Here is a 20768-nt window from a genome sequence, read left to right as displayed (position 1 = left end):
TTAATCAGGCTCTACTGCTGCCAGTGCTCACTGCTGCTGGAAAAGTTGGGGAGGATAATCCGTGTTGGGAATCATCCAGTGTGTTCATTTGTGGTGCAATGACCTTAGTTGTAGTTGAGTGCAGAACGATGGTGGATATGAGTGCATTCACTGTCAAAAAGCATTTATTAACTTTCTTGTGGGTCCATGAACATCCACATACTGGTAAAACAATGGAGAACATTATGAATGACTTCTTTGTCTGTTTTGGGAAATTGTCACCATTACAGCAACTGTTACTGACAGGAGAAGGCTTTTGCAAAGGGAAGTGTTCTTGATGCACCTTGCCGTGGGAGATCGAGCACCCGAGCTAAGACATGTGCTGCTGTAGAGGCATCAATTCAATGATCACCGATGAAATCAATGCACAAACATTCTGCAGAGTTAGGCATTTCAAGATTAACAATGAGAGACCATATGCGGAAGGATTTAAAAGTTAAATGTTTTCTTCCAGCCACAGTTAACGAGTGAGTGACAATGAGCTTGATTGACGTGTTTAAGCATGTCAGTTGTTGTTTGAACACTTTCCAAGAATAAACAATAAAAATAACATCATATTCTCAGATTACATCATACATGTGCATAATTACTCACTGATCTGAATAAAATAATCATTTATTTATGTCTTACCATTTTTCTATAATCTTTTCATTTCTATCTTTTATTTTTTATCACCAGTCCTTCTTTATAAATTTCATTTTATGCCCAAAAGTATTTTGCTTTTGCTGTTCTGAATTTTTTTTTTTCATTTATCCTTTGTTACTCAATTTTCCACCAATTGTCATCCTTCTACCCTCTTCTCTTCAACCCAGCTTTAATTAATTACACCTTTAAAATTGACTATTAATTTTCTGTAACTTGTACTTTAATAATTTTATTTTTTAGCTTGTTTTATTAGTACATTTAAATGCAACTTACACAACTGTTAAGTTGTAAGCAGAATGCCTTTCAACTTAAATATTTATTATATGACCGTACTTGTTTTAATAACATTTTCACACTTAAACATTTTACAAAAATTGTGCTTTTTAAACATATGTACAATTTTGTGTTGTATTAGATTAAAAAAATATATAAAGAAATTTAAAAAAGAATCTACTTTTACAAGTTTTTCTCCAGAAAACAAAAGAAATAAGCATTATTTACTTACTTATTAATTTTTTTGTTCTTTTCATAACAAACCCTTGTTTATAGATTTAAAACTGTAAACTCTGACCCATACCAAAACATAATTTAATGGAATGTACGATTAAACAAACATAGTGTTACTCTGAGGAATAGATTTTACAATCCCACATGATTATTACATCATAATGAACTTAAAAAAATGTAATAATTTTATCTAAAAGATCATCTTTACCTTCTTATTGACCACCACATACTGTAATTACACATACAAAACAATAGATCTAGTTTGAATGGTTAATAACAAATAGTGTATTTTGTAGAATGTTATTTTGTAAAAGTATCACATAATAATTTTCAATTAAACAAAACTACATGTATGATTTGTTTTTATTTTTTTAGGATAAACCATATTTTTTCATGGATGAGTCAGGAAATTATACTGGTTATCTTTTTGATGTTCTGAAAGAACTTGAATCATCATTAAATTTCACGTATGTATATTTTTTATTATTAATTTTTTATAAATTCAATCTATAAATATATTAATTTTATACTAGATGATTTTTTATTATGATCTTTTTCTTAATAATGAGCTTATCTTTTTAAGGACAGTCAGCAGAGATTTTATGAGAAAAATTAGAAGTAGTGGTAAGAATGGACTGCAATGAAAAATAATTCTCAACAATTCATGAAGTTTGATTTATTAATTGTATAAAATTTATTTATATTCAGAGTAAGATTTTTTGCAAGAAACCTTTTTTTAAGTAAATATTTTTACTGAAATATTTACTGTTCTTAAATTCTATATCCCAGTGATATTTAATTCTTTCATTGCTTACAATATAATTTTCAATCAACTAAACACACAAATTTGATAAGAACTTTCTAAATTTGTAAAATAGTCCTTAACCATGGTTAAACATTAAATAAGTTTTATTGACTCACCATTAAGATATTACTGTAATTATAATATACATAATTTTATTATAATTAATATGTATTTATGTGTGTGTGTGTGTGTGTGTGTGTGTGTGTGTGCATGCAGTTAAAATTTGCATTCTTCCTGAAAAAATAAAAAAAAAAAATAATAAAAATTCTCGCTTACTATTAACTATATAAGTGGAATTTAATTTAATTTAAGAAACAATAATAAAATTGAAACAATACATATTGTTTTATTTTTTCTGGGGGGGAGGGGGCTGGATTTGAATCCCAGTCAGGCATGACATTTTTCATATGCTACAAAATTCCATTTTCATATTCTCATGAACAAGCTTTAAATTAAAAAGCTTCTATGGTGAAAGCTTAAAAAATTTAAGTTTTTAGATCATATTTAGTCTTGAGGTCAAGACTAAATATGTAAAAATATGTGATATATTAAACTATTTTAAATCATATTTTGTGTATTTTATATTATTATTCATAGTCTCAAACCCTTCACTGAAAAGTGAAATTTGGTACAAAATTGCAGTCTGCATTAACTAAGAAATTTAAAAAATCCCATATTTAGCTTTCATTATAGTATGGTTCTACAGCTAGAAAAACTAATAAACAATATAGTCTTCATGAAAATTGTAGGGTATTAGAAATAAAGGCCTTTTTCAGCTATTACCTAATCATTTTTTTTTTTTAGAATTATAAACATCAATCCAGATAATGAATAAATAAACATTCCTGCAAGTCTAACTATTCTTACCAACCATTCATCTGGGAAAGAAGAAATCAAGAGCCTGACTCTTTTTAATGCTGCAGATATGGCAGTCAGATTTTTGACTATAACTGCACTAACATCAACCATTTACATCAAGCAATATGAAACAAATATACACACTATTAATATCCTCAGTTTTATAGATATTTTGGTTTACGGTGCTCATCTTGGATATAAAATACCCATGATAGTTTACAACTTAAATATTTTATACATGCTACTCAAGAAGGGTTACAATCATATAAAAACTCTAAAAAGCAATATAAAACTCTGTTGTCCAATTTTCTCACTATAATTATATGTACTTTCCCTAAATTTAGAACTAAGTAGTAGAACTAATCAATTCTGTTTTTGTAAAATCTGCTATCTATATTTTTTTTATCCCTCCAAATTTGAATTAATGTATACCAAAGTTACATCATCAAATAAAAACTTGCAGAGGAGAAAAATTCAATGGTAAATCATTAATCATAATGAAAAAAGAAACAGAATCAAAATAGATCTGTGGCACAGCATACTTAATTTCGTTTAGGTCACAGGGAACTTATTTATAATAAAAAGCTGCTTCAGGTTTGATAGAATAATATAAGTAATTTTATTGTTCTAAGTATAATAAAATTGAATTATTTTTTATAGATACACATTGTATGGAGTTACTGATCCTACAGGTCATTAACACTATACAGTGATTATTTCTGCAAAAATCTGAGAATAAATCTGTACTTTCTAAAGTTTAAATAAACTAAAAAAAAACGTTAAAATTAAACCTTTAAAATTTAAATTTAAATTTAATTTTTTTTTTTAATTAAAATTTTTAAACTTTGATCGGCTCCACCACCAATATTGCCCCCAAAGTATTTTTTTTGTGCACATGCACTACAACAAGAAGACATAAAAATAATTTGGTTATAACATATGCAATAAATAAATAAAAAGATAACTTTCTTCAATTTTCGGAGGTGGAGAATTTTGGGGCAAATTTTTTTTTTTAAATGATGAAAAGAGCTTAATATAAAGTAGGTTATGTTTGAAAAAGTTTGAGAAAATTTACACCAAAGAAATAATCTACCCCATCCCTGGAAATATTGACCCCAAACCTTTACCAAAAAACTGTTCTATGTACATGAGTCTCTGTGCCAAATTTCATCACAACTGGTTAATCCAGCCAAAAGTAATTAAGCTTCAAACAAGCCAACACATGTAAAAAAATGTATGTTATGTACATATGAACATTACCCCCAACTTTTTTTTGTTTTTTCTGGGTCCCTAAGTCATGAAATGTTAAAAAATGCAAATAACTCATACCCCAGTTTTTAATGATTACTATACTTTCCTTCATGCAGCTACCTCTAAAGTTATGATACCAGGAAATGAAAAAAAAGAAGAAATATGACATGATGTTAAATACTTTTTTAACAATTTAATAAGATGTGATATACATTTTTATCGTTAAAGTATCAATAAATAATATAAAAATTAAATATATAATTAACTTTATTAGGAACTCAAGGATACTTGTAAATTATCCTCTGTTGTTAGAAAACCAAACTGAACAGTCTTTAATTAAATCTGATGATTTAAGTGAGTAGAAACGGCACAAGAGAAGTGGGGAGGCGAGCAATAGTGGTGAAAGTATACTTTACGTCTCAGCGTTAGAGCAACATCTTCAAGCAACTACGGCAATTCTTCTAACAGAAAGTACAAATAGACATCAGCATTTAAGCATAATATGAAAGGTCCAAACAGCTAATTTTGACGAAGGCCGCACCATAATTACCGCTAATCGGTGTTGAAAATTGGCTTCCGTCGTTTCATAAGACTTTACTTCTATCCATGAATGTTCAAACGCTGTCTCGCGCCGTACTGTTGACACTATCTCCAGTGAAATTTGCCTCGTCGGTAAACAAAATATACTTGTAGAGTTATCGATTGTAATCCACCAGTTTCAGAACTCTAAGCAAAGCGAACAGTTCCTGGGTGTAATTGTTGAACTGGCTGTTTATTATAAGGATAAAACTTGTTTTGTTAAGGTGTCCTTCAACTTTCAACCTTGAAAGCGAAACTTCAATCCGGTGAGAAAGACATTGTGTACTGACGCCTGGACAGCATCGATAATAATTTCAACACGACAGCGTCGTGCTGGGCAGATCGATCGTACCTGGTATGAATACTAGGTAGAACACTTGTTTCCCGACGATTGCGAAAGGTTGCGCTAACTGTTTTGAGAAAACTTATTTCATATTCTACTGCAGCAGTTGTAGCATTACAATTATATACACCCAAAATGAATACCATATCAACCATACTCCTCTGTTGTAAATAAGTATGGCATTACTTAAATGGCAAACCTATCATGTTCAAACTAAAATTCATAGAAAACCTTTGATAACGACAGCTCGATTTACAGTACCCGATATACTTAATGTACCTTACAGAATGATTTACTAGTATTCCGCATTGTTGATTATCTGTTATTTTATTGCCAACTATGAAATAAAGATTTTTCAAATAATTTGTTGTATCTCTGTCATTAACAAAAAATTATTGTCTAAATAATTTTTATTTATTTATTTTTATTTTACAATTGTAAAATAAAAATAAATTTCCAGTTTTTTTAAAATTATTTAAAAGCAATTTTTAACAGTAAATTTTGTTTTTACAAATTTCCCATCACCAAAAATGAATCTGATTTTTGTTTACATAAATAAGTACTTTCCTGACAATTGCAGTAATGTAGTTTCTAAATAAAATTCTAATTTTTATAACTTTCTTTGTTTTATTCAACGTATCTTAGACCATTTTGTTCAGAATTAAATTCTCTACTACTTTTTAAAAAATCTTGTATTTATTACCCATTTAATAAAGCTATTGTACGGCAAACATAAAAAAACAGAGTTTTCTACCCCAATTTATTGGTTTTCACCCCAAATTTCTCAAAAACTACTACATATATGGTTCTGGGACTTGTTTTATTCAATTCAGGCCCAGAAATCACTCATTCTGCTCCTTAATTAATGCCCTAAAAATTTCAATACGGCCTCATTTCAACAGGGTAGCTGAAATCAAAGTGAAATCTTTCACTAGCAATAGCTTGTAAATGAAGAACTTTAGGATATGTGTTTATATGAACTTTTTCCATTAGTTTCACAAGTAGAAAAGGTTATGAAAGTCCCGGAAGAACTTTGTGAAACACCCTTCTAATTTATGTTAAGTAACAAAAAAAAAAAATGTATACCACAATCAGATATTATTTGTATCTCATGTCTGGTCACCTACAACCATTTGCTTATGGTACAAGACACTAAAACATTGTAGAGATGTAACAGATGTACAATTTCTAATTAGTTTTATTTATTTTTCTTTTGTGTTGCTGAAATTATGTCTGCATGTCACTATTTCACAGCAGGATGAACAATTGGTTAGCCATTCTATAATTGCATGTTAAAATCCGTTTTAATAGATATATACATAAAAGTGCATAAACAGAAATCCCACAACAAACCCATTTGCATGAATCAAAATGATTAAAAGGACTGATTTTTTTTTACAGGGTAATGTTAACAGCTATGAAGAATATTAATGATATATCAGCTTTAAAACAACATGATATTCAGTTAAAGTTATATTCAACATTTTCTAATAAATCAGAAAACATTATAAAATCATTTCCAGTTATTTTTTTAAGGTATTGTAGAAATAATTATTTATTTGAGTAAAAATATGATACTATATAAAAATACAAAAAAAATCTACAAAAATTTTGTTTCTACTTAATCATAACTGTAACTACTTATTCTAATATTAATTCTATTTCAGACCAAAGCTATACTACTGTCGACCAAAACAAATAAATTACTGGCAAGAATATATAAATGTATTCAACAACAATTCTTGGATAGTTATAACAACAACGTTTATATTATTATCTATTATTTTGAATACAGCTTCAAAAATAATCACAACTGTGTATGAAGATGAAGAAATTGATATGAATACATCTATTTTTTTCATATACACAGCTGTTGTACAACAAAGTAAGTATATTACTGATAAAAATCTATTCTTACACATTTTACTCTAAAGCAAATGTTGACAGTTAAAATAATACCTTCAGTCAACTGATTTTTTTATACATCAGGGTAAAATTATCTTCTCTTTCACTCTGCCAGCAACTCCTAGACTTAGAAAATTCTTCTCAAAATTCTGCAGCCAACTCTTTAATTTTCTCATCTTCTGTACTCTTACCATTTCTTCTATCAGTAAGCTCTTTGGTACTCTGTGGTCATTTTTAATTCATGTTCCAATCATTGTAATTTTTTGAATCTTAAGTAAGCATTTGTTGTCCTCCTTATGAATAAAGTATCTTATCTATTCAAAGTACCTCATATAACAAGCATTCTCCATTTGCTGAGAACCCAAATATTTTGCTTCAATTCAAATATTTCCCTCATCCTCTTTTTATACCTTTAAGAACTGCTATAATTTAATAGGTTTAAAATTTGCTCATCAAAATTCTACTGTTTGTTTCAAGCTGAGTAATATTTTATCTGCTAATATTTTTGATATTATTTTTATCAGTGATAACTTCTGAGAAACTTCTCTCCTGCTTGCAACATCAGAACATGCAGATTTATCTAAATACGTGCAACAATGTTTGCATAAAATTGTATGGATCTGTGCATAATATTGACACACATTCCCTAAACAGCCAAACCATACATGTTTTAATTAAATAGAGACCCATAAAAAATGTTTTAATTAATTTTATAGGTAGAAGAATGGACAGCTTACTTATCCGTTTTTTACAACAGAACTGGTGGAGCCAGCATGAATTTTGATGGACAGCTTACAACAGAACACAATCATGTCAGTCATTAGAGCCAGAACTTGACAGCTTAGGGTGAAAGATAGATGATAGATAAAGGCGAAAAGAATTTTAGCACTTTCCTTCTCTAGTCTGTTGTCAAGAGATAAGATGAAATGGTGAAATATTCTTAAGACCCATTAAAACATTAAAGCCTTAGTAAAGCATTCAATTCATGCTCAATTATTTGGTCTTTTGAAACAATTCAACATGGTTTAGTTTTTAATAAGATTAATAAAAGTAAAAAATAATTATCAGTGTTAGGTCAGTAGTGTAAATGAAAATATTTATTTGCATCAGGACAAAGCAAATAACTGTTATAGTAGATGATTGCTTTGAATAATTTACGAGAAGTACAGAGTACTCTGATCTTGTATAGATTATGGTCACATGTTTCTTCAAAACTGGATTAGCCTTTGATAACAGACTCTTGTTGAGGATCAAACTCAGGTGTTCTATTTAACATTCACTCCATCCCTTATCAATCATTATTATTCATATAAACATTGCAGTTCTGAACACCAGCCTAGAGTTATGAAACTAATGGATAAATTAATAAATAATTTATAGTGTAAATTATATTTAACAAAACAATCTATTTAATAAAATATACCCATTCGTTACACAAGGGGTAAGCACGATCACTGATTAGGTAGTAGATGTGATTTGATGTGACATGAAATATTTTATATACATTTAAACTCCTTTTAATTTTATTTGAATTTACAATTATATTTTCCCTCTATGAATCATGAGACCTTGCCGTTGGTGAGGGGGCTTGAGTGCTCAGTGATACAGAATAGCTGGACCGAAGGTGCTACCATATCGGAGAGGTGTCTGTTGAGAGCAAGATTAAGGAATGATTCCTGAAAGAGGGCAGCAGCTCTTTCAGTAGTTGTTAAGGGGGTAGGTCAGGACGACTTAAACGGCCATATCAACATCACTCAATCCTCTAGAGTACTGCACAGCTGAAAGCAATGGAAAACTACAGTTGCTTTTTTCGATGAAAATGTAGCTCTCTGTATTTTCATACAACAATGATGCAGGTGCCTACCTTGGTAAAATATTCCAGAGGTAAACTAGTCCCCTATTTGGATCACCGGGTGGGAAATCCTAAGGAAGGGGTTACCAGAAAATTAAAAAATAACATTCTACGAGTTGAAGCATGGAGTGTTAGAAGTCTAAAAAAGGTTGGTAGGTTAGAAAATTTAAAGAGGGAAATGTATAGGATAAATGTAGATGTAGTAGGAATTAGCGAGGTTTGGTGGGAAGTGGAAAACGACTTTTGGTCAGGTGATTTTAGAATAATTAACTCAGCTTTGAATAATGGACAGGCAGAAGTGGTTTCATAATAAACAAGAAGATAGGGAAGAGAGTAGAGTATTTCAAAATGCATACTGACATAATCATTGTAATAAGGATAAAATCGAAAACTAAACCGACAATAACTGTTGTTAACGTCTACATGCTTACAAGCGCCCATGATGATGATCAGGGAGAGTGTGTATATGAAGAAATTGACGAAGCAATTAAACACATAAAAGGAGATGAAAATTTAATTATAGTTGGAGATTGGAATTCAAGCACTGGAAAAGGCAAGGAAGGAAATATAGTGGGTGAATACGGGCTGGGCAAAAGGAATGAAAGAGGGGACCGAATTATAGAGTTTTGCATGAAGTATAATTTAGTAATCGCCAACACCCAGTTTAAAAATCATAATAGAAGAATATACACTTGGAAAAAACCAGACGATACTACAAGGTATCAGATAGATTATATCATGGTTAAGCAAAGATTTAGAAATCAACTCGTTAACTGCAAAACTTACCCTGGAGCAGAAATTGATAGCGACCATAATTTAGTGATAATGAAATGTAGATAGGGGTTTAAAAACCTGAAGAAAAGGAGTCAGATGAATTGGTGGAATTTAGAGAAGCTTGAGGAAGAGGAGGTAAAGAAGATTTTTGAGGAGGACATCGCAAGAGGACTGAATAAAAAAGATAAGGTAGGGAATGTAGAAGAAGAATGGAAGAATGTTAAAAAGGAAATTCTTAAATCAGAGTAGTGAACTTAAGTAGAACAAGGAGAACTGGTAGAAAATCTTGGATTTCAGACGATATATTGCAGCTGATGGATGAACGTAGAAAATATAAGAATGCTAGTGATGAAGGAAGTAAAAGGAACTATCGACAATTAAGAAATACTATAAACAGGAAGTGCAAACTAGCGAAAGAAGAGTGGATTAAGTAAAGGTGTTCAGAAGTGGAAAGAGAAATGAACATTGGTAAAATAGATGGAGCATACAGGAAAGTTAAGGAAAATTTTTCGGTACATAAATTAAAATCTAATAATGTGTTAAACAAAGATGGTACACTGATTTATAATACAAAAGGCAAAGTTGGTAGGTGAATATATTGAAGGGTTATACGGAGGAAATGAATAAGAAAATGGTGTTATAAAGGAAGAAGAAGAAGTCAAAGCGGATGAAAGGGGTGAAACAATACTGAGATGTGAATTTAAGAGAGCATTAAAGGATTTGAATGGCAGAAAGGCTCCTGGAATAGGCAGAATACTGGTAGAATTACTGCGCAGTGCAGGTAAGGAAGCGATTGATAGATTATACAAACTGGTGTGTAATATTTATGAAAAAGGGGAAGTTCCGTCAGACTTCAAAAAGAGTGTTATAGTCATGATACCAAAGAAAGCAGGAGCAGATAAATGTAAGAATAGAGAACAGTTAGCTTAACTAGCCATGCATCAAAAATCTTAAATAGAATTCTGTACAGAAGAATTGAGAGGAGAGTGGAAGAAGTGTTAGGAGGACCAATTTGGTTTCAGGAAAAGTATCGGGACAAGGAAAACAATTTTAGGCCTCAGATTAATAGTAGAAGGAAGATTAAAGAAAAACAAACCAACATACTTGGCATTTATAGACCTAGAAAAGGCAATCGGTAACGTAGACTGGAATAAAATGGTCAGCATTTTAAAAAAAATTAGGGTTCAAATACAGATATAGAAGAATGATTGCTAACATTTACAGGAACCAAACAGCAACAGTAATAATTGAAGAACATAAGAAAGCCATAATAAGAAATGGAGTCTGACAAGTTTGTTCCCTATCCCTGTTACTTTTTAATCTTTACATAGAACTAGCAGTTAATGATGTTAAAGAACAATTTAGATCCGGAGTAATAGCACAAGGTGAAAAGATAAAGATGATTTGATTTGCTGATGATATAGTAAAGCTAGCTGAAAGTAAAAAGAATTTAGAAGGAACAATGAACAGCATGGATGTAGTCCTACGCAAGAACTACCGCATGAAAATGAACAAGAACAAAATGTAGTAGAAATAACAAAGATGGACCACTGAATGTGAAAATAGGAAAAGAAAAGATTATGGAGGTAGAAGAATTTTGTTAGTTGGGAAGTAGAATTACTAAAGATGGAAGAAGCAGGAGCGATATAAAATGCCGAATAGCATAGGCGAAACGAGCCTTCAGTCAGAAATATAATTTGTTTACATCAAAAATTAATTTAAACGTCAGGAAAGGATTTTTGAAATTATATGTTTGGAGCATAGATTTATATGGAAGTGAAACTTGGACGATCGGAGTACCTGAGAAGAGCAAATTAGAAGCTTTTGAAATGTGGTGCTGTAGGAGAATGTTAAAAATCAGATGGGTGGATAAAGTGACAAATGAAGAGGTGTTGCGGAAAATAGATGAAGAAAGAAGAATTTGGAAAAATATAGTTAGAAGAAGAGTCAGACTTTAGGACACATATTAAGGCATCCTGGAATAATCGCTTCAATATTGGAGGGACAGGAAGAAGGAAAAAATTGTGCAGGCAGGCAATGTTTGGAATATGTAAAAAAAATTATTACGGATGTAGGATTCACAGCATATTCATATTCTTGTTATTGTTTTGTGTAGTTTCAGTCAGTCACTGTCCACTTAATACTCAGCTGCCTCATCTCTGCTTATCAGATTACTTGTTTTCCAACCTGTTCTTTCTTAGATACCAATTTTTTTTTTTAACTACAATATTTAATTTTTAAACTAAATCTTAAAATTTAAACACCTAAAGCAAATATAGGATTGTTACACATATAGGAATATACACATACAGGCATACTGTAATTCCAAGCTAAAGAAGAAGAAAAAACCAAATTATTACATTCATAATGTGAACTATGTTTTGAGACATCATTTATAGCTTAAATCATAGTTCATACACAACTGATGGTTGTAAATGATTCAGAATTGGAAGTATAAACTAGAAATAATTTTGTAATATATCCATAATGAACACAATTCAGTTTCAAGTATACTATTCCACAATGCTCCTGTATATACTGTATTTTTTATATCTTCAGAACCATTGTGTTGATTTGGTAAGAATGATGAGTGTTAAATGAATGTTCTTTATTCTAACAGCTATATGAAAAAATTCACAAAATTGAAGTAAACAATATACATAAGAGCATGAACAACAAAAATATACACCAAAACTGGATAAAGATCTACGCTAGTCAAACACAATACACCTTAAAAAACACATAAAAGTAGTTTAAATTCAAATACACCCAAATACTGGAGTAATTTACACCCCAATAAATTGTTTAATGTTCCCCAATCCCAAATAAAAGAGAAAACCATCTTAGTACACTTAAAAAAAAAATTTAGTACACAAGGTTGTAACCTTTTTGTTTGGAAAAAATACTTGTAAGTTTCTGACACTGAGAAATCTATTGGGAGAAGTAGGATTCTGCTATTTATTTTACCATTTTGGGTTAAAATTTTCTATAGTAATATAAAAACTGATATACTGGTATACTAGTAAAATAAAAACTTCCTTGAATTAGATATTTGTTAGTTTTGATTATAAAAACCAAGCCATGTAAAAATTATGTAATGATTTTATTATGCAAGAATTCTAAATGATTAGACAGATTAAATTTAACTCTTTTTTTTAGATTAGAATAACTCACTTTTTTTAAATTAGCTGCTGAAAAATCCATCAGCAATGCATACCAGCATATAGCTGAAAATAAAACAACATGAGTAAAAAAATTATATTTAACTGAAATTTGGCTATACTTGTTTTAAAAATATTCATAATTTTTTTCACAGACAGTCATACACAATAAAGATCATTTTTTTTTTTTTTTTTAATTTTATACAGATGCTGTAATTAATACCAATTCTCAAGGAATAAAACTCATAATATGGTCTACATTTATTACAAGTATATTCATTCTGACAATATATACAGCTGATTTCACATCAGATCTTACATACACAAAAGTAAAAGTTGCTGCAAACACTTTAGATGATATAATGAACAAGGAGTTACAAGTGATAATAATAAAAAATTCATTACCTCATTTATTAATTCAGGTAAAATATATTTTTATTACCATATTCTGTCTTATTATTAATATATGTTATATCTGTTAATATATATTATATATCTAAATAATTTGTTGTACATATTCTTAAAAAAAAAATTCAATTGTCAAAGTTCTTTAAACAAGTATTCACCAACAGTAATGCCGATAAACTGAAATCTTTTGTAGACTTCTGTAAAGTATCCATAACAATCTGTATTTGAGGACAAAACAGATTATTCCATTTTCTTTCATTTAAGTCCTGGTGTAACCCCCACACAACCTAAAATAATGTGCTGAACTATTTCTATTGCACTCTTATACCTTAGACAATATAATTGAACAACAAGATGGAAACGATATGATATGAGACTAATTAATCTCTCCTTACTTTACTTTTAAAAGTTGCAAATATTCAGAGAACTTCTTAACAGTATGTATATGTGACCAAGTTAAAATTGCATGTGAAAAGAATGTGAATTAAAGACTTCTAAACTGTCAGTTGGTTCAACAGTCATATGGTTACAAGTATGCAGGTTGCAAGCTCCTGATACAATCGTTCATGTATTGTATATTAAGCATTACTATATTCTTTCATTATTCCTAATAAATAAAACCTATTTGTGTTATTATTATAACTATATTTATTCAGTATGTACATTAATATTTAATTTTTCATTGTTTATTTGCAGAATTTTCAGTAATCATTAAATTTAACCTAAATTTTTGTTTTTCATCCATCATTAGCATTCTAGTATTTATTTTGCAATGATTAAAAGGGTTCAAATGTAGTAGAAAACAACAACCGAAAATAAAATAATAACTACAAAAAGGAATTTCCCCAAGTAACAAAAGAAGCTAGCTGTTCTAAAGAATGTTGATTTCTTTAGTTTCAGTTTAAATATGGATTTTACAATATTAGCATGAATGAGGTTTCACTTAAATTACTTCATCAAAGTAATCCTTTAATCAGGCATCTTGCTTATGTATTAAAACCAATTTTTTTTTGTTGTTTTTTTATGAGTTTTTTTGGTACTTTGTTTTTTTAATTTAATTTTATAATTTTTTTGCAATTTTCTGATTTTAAGTTCAATTTTTTAATAAAATTTTTGGTTATAATAAGATATTTATATTATATCCTAGGATTGATTAATGATTTTTTTTTTTTTTTTGTCTTCAGTCATTTGACTGGTTTGATGCAGCTCTCCAAGATTCCCTATCTAGTGCTAGTCGTTTCATTTCAGTATACCCTCTACATCCTACATCCCTAACAATTTGTTTTACATATTCCAAATGTGCCTACACAATTTTTCCCTGCCTGCCTACACAATTTTTCCCTTCTACCTGTCCTTCCAATATTAAAGCGACTATTCCAGGATGACTTAGTATGTGGCCTATAAGTCTGTCTCTTCTTTTAACTATAATTTTCCAAATGCTTCTTTCTTCATCTATTTGCCGCAATACCTCTTCATTTGTCACTTTATCCACCCATCTGATTTTTAACATTATTTGACGCTGAGTTAATTACTCTAAAATCACCTGACCAAAAGTCGCCTTCCTCTTCCCACCGAACCTCACTAATTCCTACTATATCCACATTTACCCTATCCATTTCCCTTTTTAAATTTTCTCCAACCTTTTTTAAGCTTCTAACATTCCATACTCCGACTCGTAGAATGTTATTTTTTAACTTTCTGGTGACCTCTTCCTTAGTAGTCCCCACCTGAAGATCCGAACGGGGGACTATTTTGCCTCTGGAATAATTTACCAAGGAAGGCGCCTCCATTATTGTTATGTGAAAATGCAGAGCCACATTTTCTTGGAAAAAAAAACAGCTGTAGTTTTCCATTGCTTTCAGCTGCGCAGTACTCAGAGGACTGAGTGATGTTGATATGGCCGTTTAAGTCATTGTGACTCACGCCCCTAACAACTACTGAAAGAGCTGCTGCCCTCTTTCAGGAATCATTCCTTAGTCTGGCTCTCAACAGATACCTCTCCGATATGGTTGCACCTTCGGTCCAGCTACTCTGTATCCCTCAGCACTCAAGCCCCCTCACCAACGGCAAGGTCTCATGATTCATAGAGGAGGGATTAATTATTATACTACAAAAAAGAAAAAAATAGATATATTGTAATATATATATATATATATATATATATATACAGGTGATTCAAAGAAACGGGAAATTAAAAAAATTAAATAACGTTAATGAAAAATTTTTTTTAGAAAATGAATTTTATTTCGCGTAATTGTACAGATTTTACCATACATACATTTTAGTTTATTTTTTAAATATGACATCTTGCAGGTGACCTCCACTTCTACGTAAACACTCACGAAGTCTCTTCGTTAAATTGTTCATGGTTTGACGTAACATCTCAACTGTAATTTCCGCAATTGCTTCTCGGATCTTTGTCATCAATTCTTCCGTTGTAGCAGGTCTACTGTGGAACAATTTGCTTTTAAGGTGACCCCACAAAAAGTAATCGCAAGCTGAGAGATCAGGCGATCTGGGAGGCCATCTAATGTCACCATTTCGTGAAATGACACGTTGTCCAAACAATCGGCGTACAGCTGCCATCGATATTCGTGCAGTATGTGACGTTGCTCTGTCTTGTTGAAACCAGGTTGTGTTAAGAATTGGTGGAAATCTCTTTTGTTGTTCCACAACAAAGGTTTCAAGCATGGCTACATAACGAGCCAACGTCACTGTAATCGCAAGACCGTTGTCATCCTCAAATAAATAAGGGCCTATAACACCGTAAGATGACATAGCACACCACACGGTCACTTTCTGGCTGTGCAACGGACGCTGGTGTAGCTGCGTAGGATTTTCTTGTGCCCAGTATCTGAAATTTTGCTTGTTAACAAATCCACTGAGGTGGAAATGCGCTTCGTCTGACATCCACAGTTCGTGAACAAACTCTTCGTTATCATTTATCTTCTGAAGCATTGCATTACAGAATTGTCCTCGCACAACTGCATCGTTCGGTTTCAGTTCCTGGACGATCTGCAACTTGTATAGATGGTATTGCAAGTCCTTCGCTAGCATTCTTCGAAAATTTGAACTATGAAATTGTAAAGATGCTGAGAGACGACGGATTGACCGATGTGGACTTCGTGTGACAGCATCTTCTAAACCTTGAAAATTCTGTGGTGTACGGATGGTTCGCTCACGGCCTGGAGGTTTCTTTTTCATTGCCGAAGCGGTTTCCTCAAAATTAGATATCCATGTTTTAATTGCATGTGCTGATGGAACACAGTCGTGCCGTCCCAGATTAAAATGACGGCGAAATTCTCTACGCGCTCCCTCCACATTGTCATTGTTTTTGTAAAACGCTTTGATAGCAAATGCACGTTGCGCACCACTCCAAGGACCCATGACAACTAAATGGCAGGTTAGGTTAGACAGGCTGGCGCCACTTATCAAGTGGTAACAATCGCCCATATGTTTTCTATTATTTGATTATTAATCTTTAAAAACAAATTTATTATTATATATTTCATTTAATTATTTGCTTATTTATATTAATTAATTGAGTTTATGAGCCTCCTTTTTGTAGTTATTATTTCATTTTCAGTTGTGGTTTTCTACTGCATTCGAACCCTTTTGTTTTTTTTTTTACATTAAATTGACAATTGAAGTTAGGGGTAGCTTCTTTTGTTACTTGGGGGAATTTCTTTTTGTAGTTATTATTTAATTTCTGGTTGTGGTTTTCTACTACATTTGAACCCTTTTGTTTTTTTTACATTAAATTGACATTAAAAGTTAGGGGTTCTTTTTTTTGTTTAATCTCCGGGACCACCGTTAGGTATTGCTTCAAAGGATGAGATGAATGATTTGTAGCGTGCGTGAAAATGCCTTGCCTGACTGGGATTCAAATCTAGGACCTCTGGATGAAAGGTGGAGACACTACCACTCACGCCATGGAGGCCAAATAATACAAACTTAACTTTTTAAACTTAACTCTACAATGGTTTTAGCTATTTTTGACAAAGAATTGCTAAAAATGATCTTACAAGTGACTGAAAATGTTAAACACTTTAGTGTTGCAATACTTTCATTGTTAACAGCTTGCACTATAAACACAAGATAAAAATACATTTTACTAAATCAATTTTTTTTTAATTTGATATTAAAATTTAATAGTTTTGTAAGAAAATATGACTAAAATAACAAAGTAATGGAATATTTATAAACCAAGAAAGTAATATTACTAAATGTAAGTTTTAGTTTGGATGTATTCATGGAGCATACATATAAAGAGAAACAAATATAATTTGAACAGCAGTGATTAAGCTACATCAATATACTCTGTAACAATAATTATAACTTATACAATTATAATTAAGAATTCATAACTTATCATTCTGATTTCTTATTTGATGGGAATGAGAATATATTTATCAGATTTTCCTCAAATGAAAACATTTCCATATTTTCCTCTTTTTACAGATTAATACTTCTATTTAAAACAATCATAGGTTTTTAATACAACATAACATTGCTGATGTAACAAAATTCATAAATGTTATAAAACTTTTATAAAATGTTTTAAATCCAAACAGGAAACTATGGACAGTGATTTTCGAAAAATAAAGAAATATTTATCAAAGAATCCAGAATATCTTATCACAAATACAGATTTGGTTACCAGTAAACTTGCTGAAAGGAATGTATTTTTATTTACTACAATTGATACAATGGAATATTTAGCTCCTGAATCATGTAAAATTGATTTTATAGATATCAACATAAATCTCATCACAGCTACAATTGGATACAATAAAAATTTCCACTTTCGCAAACTTTTTGACAGTTAGTACGTATACAATACTTATTCTTCTTATCAGAATACTAGTAAAGTAATGATTGAGGACATCTTTGCAAGGTTCTGATATTCAAAATAAACAAAAAAATTCATATGAACAAGCACCCTCCTATCTTGCTTCTTTTGCCATCTGTCCACCAGTTTTTTTTTTGTAAGTTTATATCTTAAAAATGGAATGAGATATTTCAACAAAATTTATGTACCAAACAACATCTTCAGAATAAATAATTTTGAAAATTTTACTTTGGAAATTAAAAATGGCAGCCATTAAACATTTTTTAATGTCAATAGTTTGGTAAATACAAGTATTAAACTTTTTGAAATATTACATAAAATATTAAACCTTTTGTAGTGAATAAGATCTCCTTATCCTTATTTGTTCAAATCTGCTGACAAATAGCCGAGTTACGGTTAAAATTGCCTTTAACTGGATCACAAAAATTATGCCGAAAATAGGCAACTAAGAGCAAAGCAGGAAAGTTATACAACCTTTTGTCATTTTTTTTAATCCATGTTTAGTACTTTCACAGAGATCTCTGCTTATTAAAATATTGTTTTATAAAAATTATTGTTAAAAAAAAATTAAAATTATTGTATTATAAAATTTTTTTTTCCTAATGTGAATGTAGCAATCTGTTCAACAACTGAATAATAAGCAACACCCCACAGCCCAATGAAATGAGGTGTAGTCTTGTAAAGACACTGGCTGGCTATTCTTGAGGGATAATTAGAAATATTAAAACTATACAGACAGTTTTCCACCTCAGTCTGTGATAGAAAATACTTTAATTTGCAACTTTTATCACAAATATTTTTATATCAAAGAATGAGAAACAAGCATTTCTATAATGGTAATTGTTTTAATTAAATTTTACAAAATAATGTTCTGATGAAGCAGAGATCTTTGTTGAAATAACTAAATGTGGATAAAAGTAAAATAGAAAAAAAATGAATAAATAATGATGAATGAATGTAATTGTAGCAGAAAAATTCCATATATTTGTGTGAAAGTGAGCTGGTTTTTAATATCTTCAACAATTTCTACACCTTGTGTTTATCAGTAATTAAAAGTTTTGGATATCAAAACTTTTTTTTTCAATTATGATAAAATACAAAGTTGATAGTAATCAATGTATATTCAGATAGATGTTCATAATGTTCCAGAGCCTAAATTGCTTAACCAGTTTCAAAAATTTTGAGAAAAAATGTCTGTAACAACACCGACAGTAAATTTTGTCATCTATGCAAATGGCTAATGTAGTAACTAATCACTTACTAATTTATTGTCTAATGTCAAAATATACTTATCTACCCCTCTTTTTTATGAGTTATGAAATTAACTGCAAGTGAAAAATGCCAGGATGAAAGGCAGAAACACTTTTCTCTATAACAGAGATGATGGTTATGATTTCAAGCTATTCTTTTTCTTTTGGAAAATTCTATAATTTACAAATTGTTTAAATTGCCATTTAATAATAATTTTAAAATACAATTTTATAAAAAAAAACTTTAAAGTTCTAAACTTTAGTTCATCTATCATGGATAAAATCAGAACAACATTAAATGAAAGAAAGGCACCAGATATGATGTTTGTTTTTAGAAACAACTTTATAATGACTTAGTCATTATACTGTTTAATGAAATGTAAGTGGTTCCCTTATGTTTTCATACCTCTTGACATTGCAATAGATGAAAAAATTATCAGTTACGAATAACTATATATATACTTAGTTGATACCGACTGATTGCCCAGTAAGATATCTTAAACTTGTCAGCCCAGCATAAGAAATGCATTGAGATTAGTGAACATTCAGCCGAGCTGTGTTGTGGTCTGCGGCCTAAACACAAAATTTCCATGTAAAATTCATAGCACTCGTGATTCTTTAGTAAAAACTAAAAAGGACGAAAGATACCAGTAAAAATTTCTGATGGTGTTCATATAATTTCACCCTTTCATTATATAACGTTCACCGATTTCTAAAGGAATTAATATGAGTATATCTTTTAAAGATTAATTTATACTTGCCCTATTATACATTTCAATGTTACATGTAAATATCATTTTTGAGATTCTTTATTATCTTAATTCATTTCCGAAAATGAATAAACATATTAATAATTTTCCTTTATTTAAAAAAAACATACAATTTGTAAGTTTTTCGTTTACAGATAATAAAAGTAAACAAAAATTATACTTAAGTATAAATACAATCGTTGCTTGTGCTTCTCTGGTAGTCGTAACAATGCTGATCGCATATATAGGATTCCCGTTGATAATAACAGTAGTATTTATGTTTACACAAAGTGAAATTTCAGGGGTTTTATTAAATTAAAAGTTCTTGTGAAATGATCACATTGATTTCATTTCTAACAAAAATCAAGCCATTTTTTTACTTATAATTATTACTTATTTATTATGCGTATATATATTGTTGTATAAAGTAGGTCTTCACTTTTTGGACTCTTTCAAAAAATCGAACGAGTTTTTAAGGTATAAAAATGGACTGTCAGATCACTATCTGGCTAAAATATAAATTATGTATAATTGGTGACCTATATTTAGAAAATTAAATATGTTAGTTTGTGTTAACATATTTTTTGTTTATATTTAAGAATATGCAATCTTTTTAAAAAAAATTATCACTTATTCTTAAAATAATAAAAATACCTACTTAAGTTTCATCCAAAATACAAGAAAAAAAAAAAAAAATGGATAAAAATAAATAAATCAACCAGACAATGAAATTGTTTTCTTATAACTTGACCCAATATTTTGACTTAAAAGAAAGGGCCTTATTATACTC

The 20768-nt window shown here is 30.1% G+C and overlaps 1 protein-coding gene across 1 annotated transcript; it reads left to right on the top strand.

Annotated features, from left to right (window-relative positions):
• Positions 1-128: 128 nt before the first annotated feature.
• Positions 129-13835, top strand: LOC142326933 (uncharacterized). Its single transcript, XM_075369663.1, has 6 exons — positions 129-239; positions 1567-1658; positions 6429-6563; positions 6695-6912; positions 12927-13141; positions 13824-13835. Exons 1-6 carry the CDS (start codon positions 129-131, stop codon positions 13833-13835), a joined length of 783 nt encoding a protein of 260 aa, XP_075225778.1.
• Positions 13836-20768: the final 6933 nt, after the last annotated feature.

This window comes from Lycorma delicatula, chromosome 6, assembly GCF_047948215.1.
Source record: "Lycorma delicatula isolate Av1 chromosome 6, ASM4794821v1, whole genome shotgun sequence".
In the NCBI taxonomy this organism is placed as follows: domain Eukaryota; kingdom Metazoa; phylum Arthropoda; class Insecta; order Hemiptera; family Fulgoridae; genus Lycorma; species Lycorma delicatula.
The sequence above is the reverse complement of the archived record's forward strand: the minus strand, read 5'-3'. Positions and strand labels throughout refer to the sequence as shown.

Excerpts from the sequence above, each read along its gene's own strand:
- LOC142326933 (XM_075369663.1), top strand. The coding sequence starts at position 129 with ATGGTGGATATGAGTGCATTCACTGTCAAAAAGCATTTATTAACTTTC. Across the intron at positions 240-1,566 it reads ACATTATGAATGACTTCTTT|GATAAACCATATTTTTTCAT; the intron begins GTCTGTTTTGGG and ends TTATTTTTTTAG. Across the intron at positions 6,913-12,926 it reads CACAGCTGTTGTACAACAAA|ATGCTGTAATTAATACCAAT; the intron begins GTAAGTATATTA and ends AATTTTATACAG.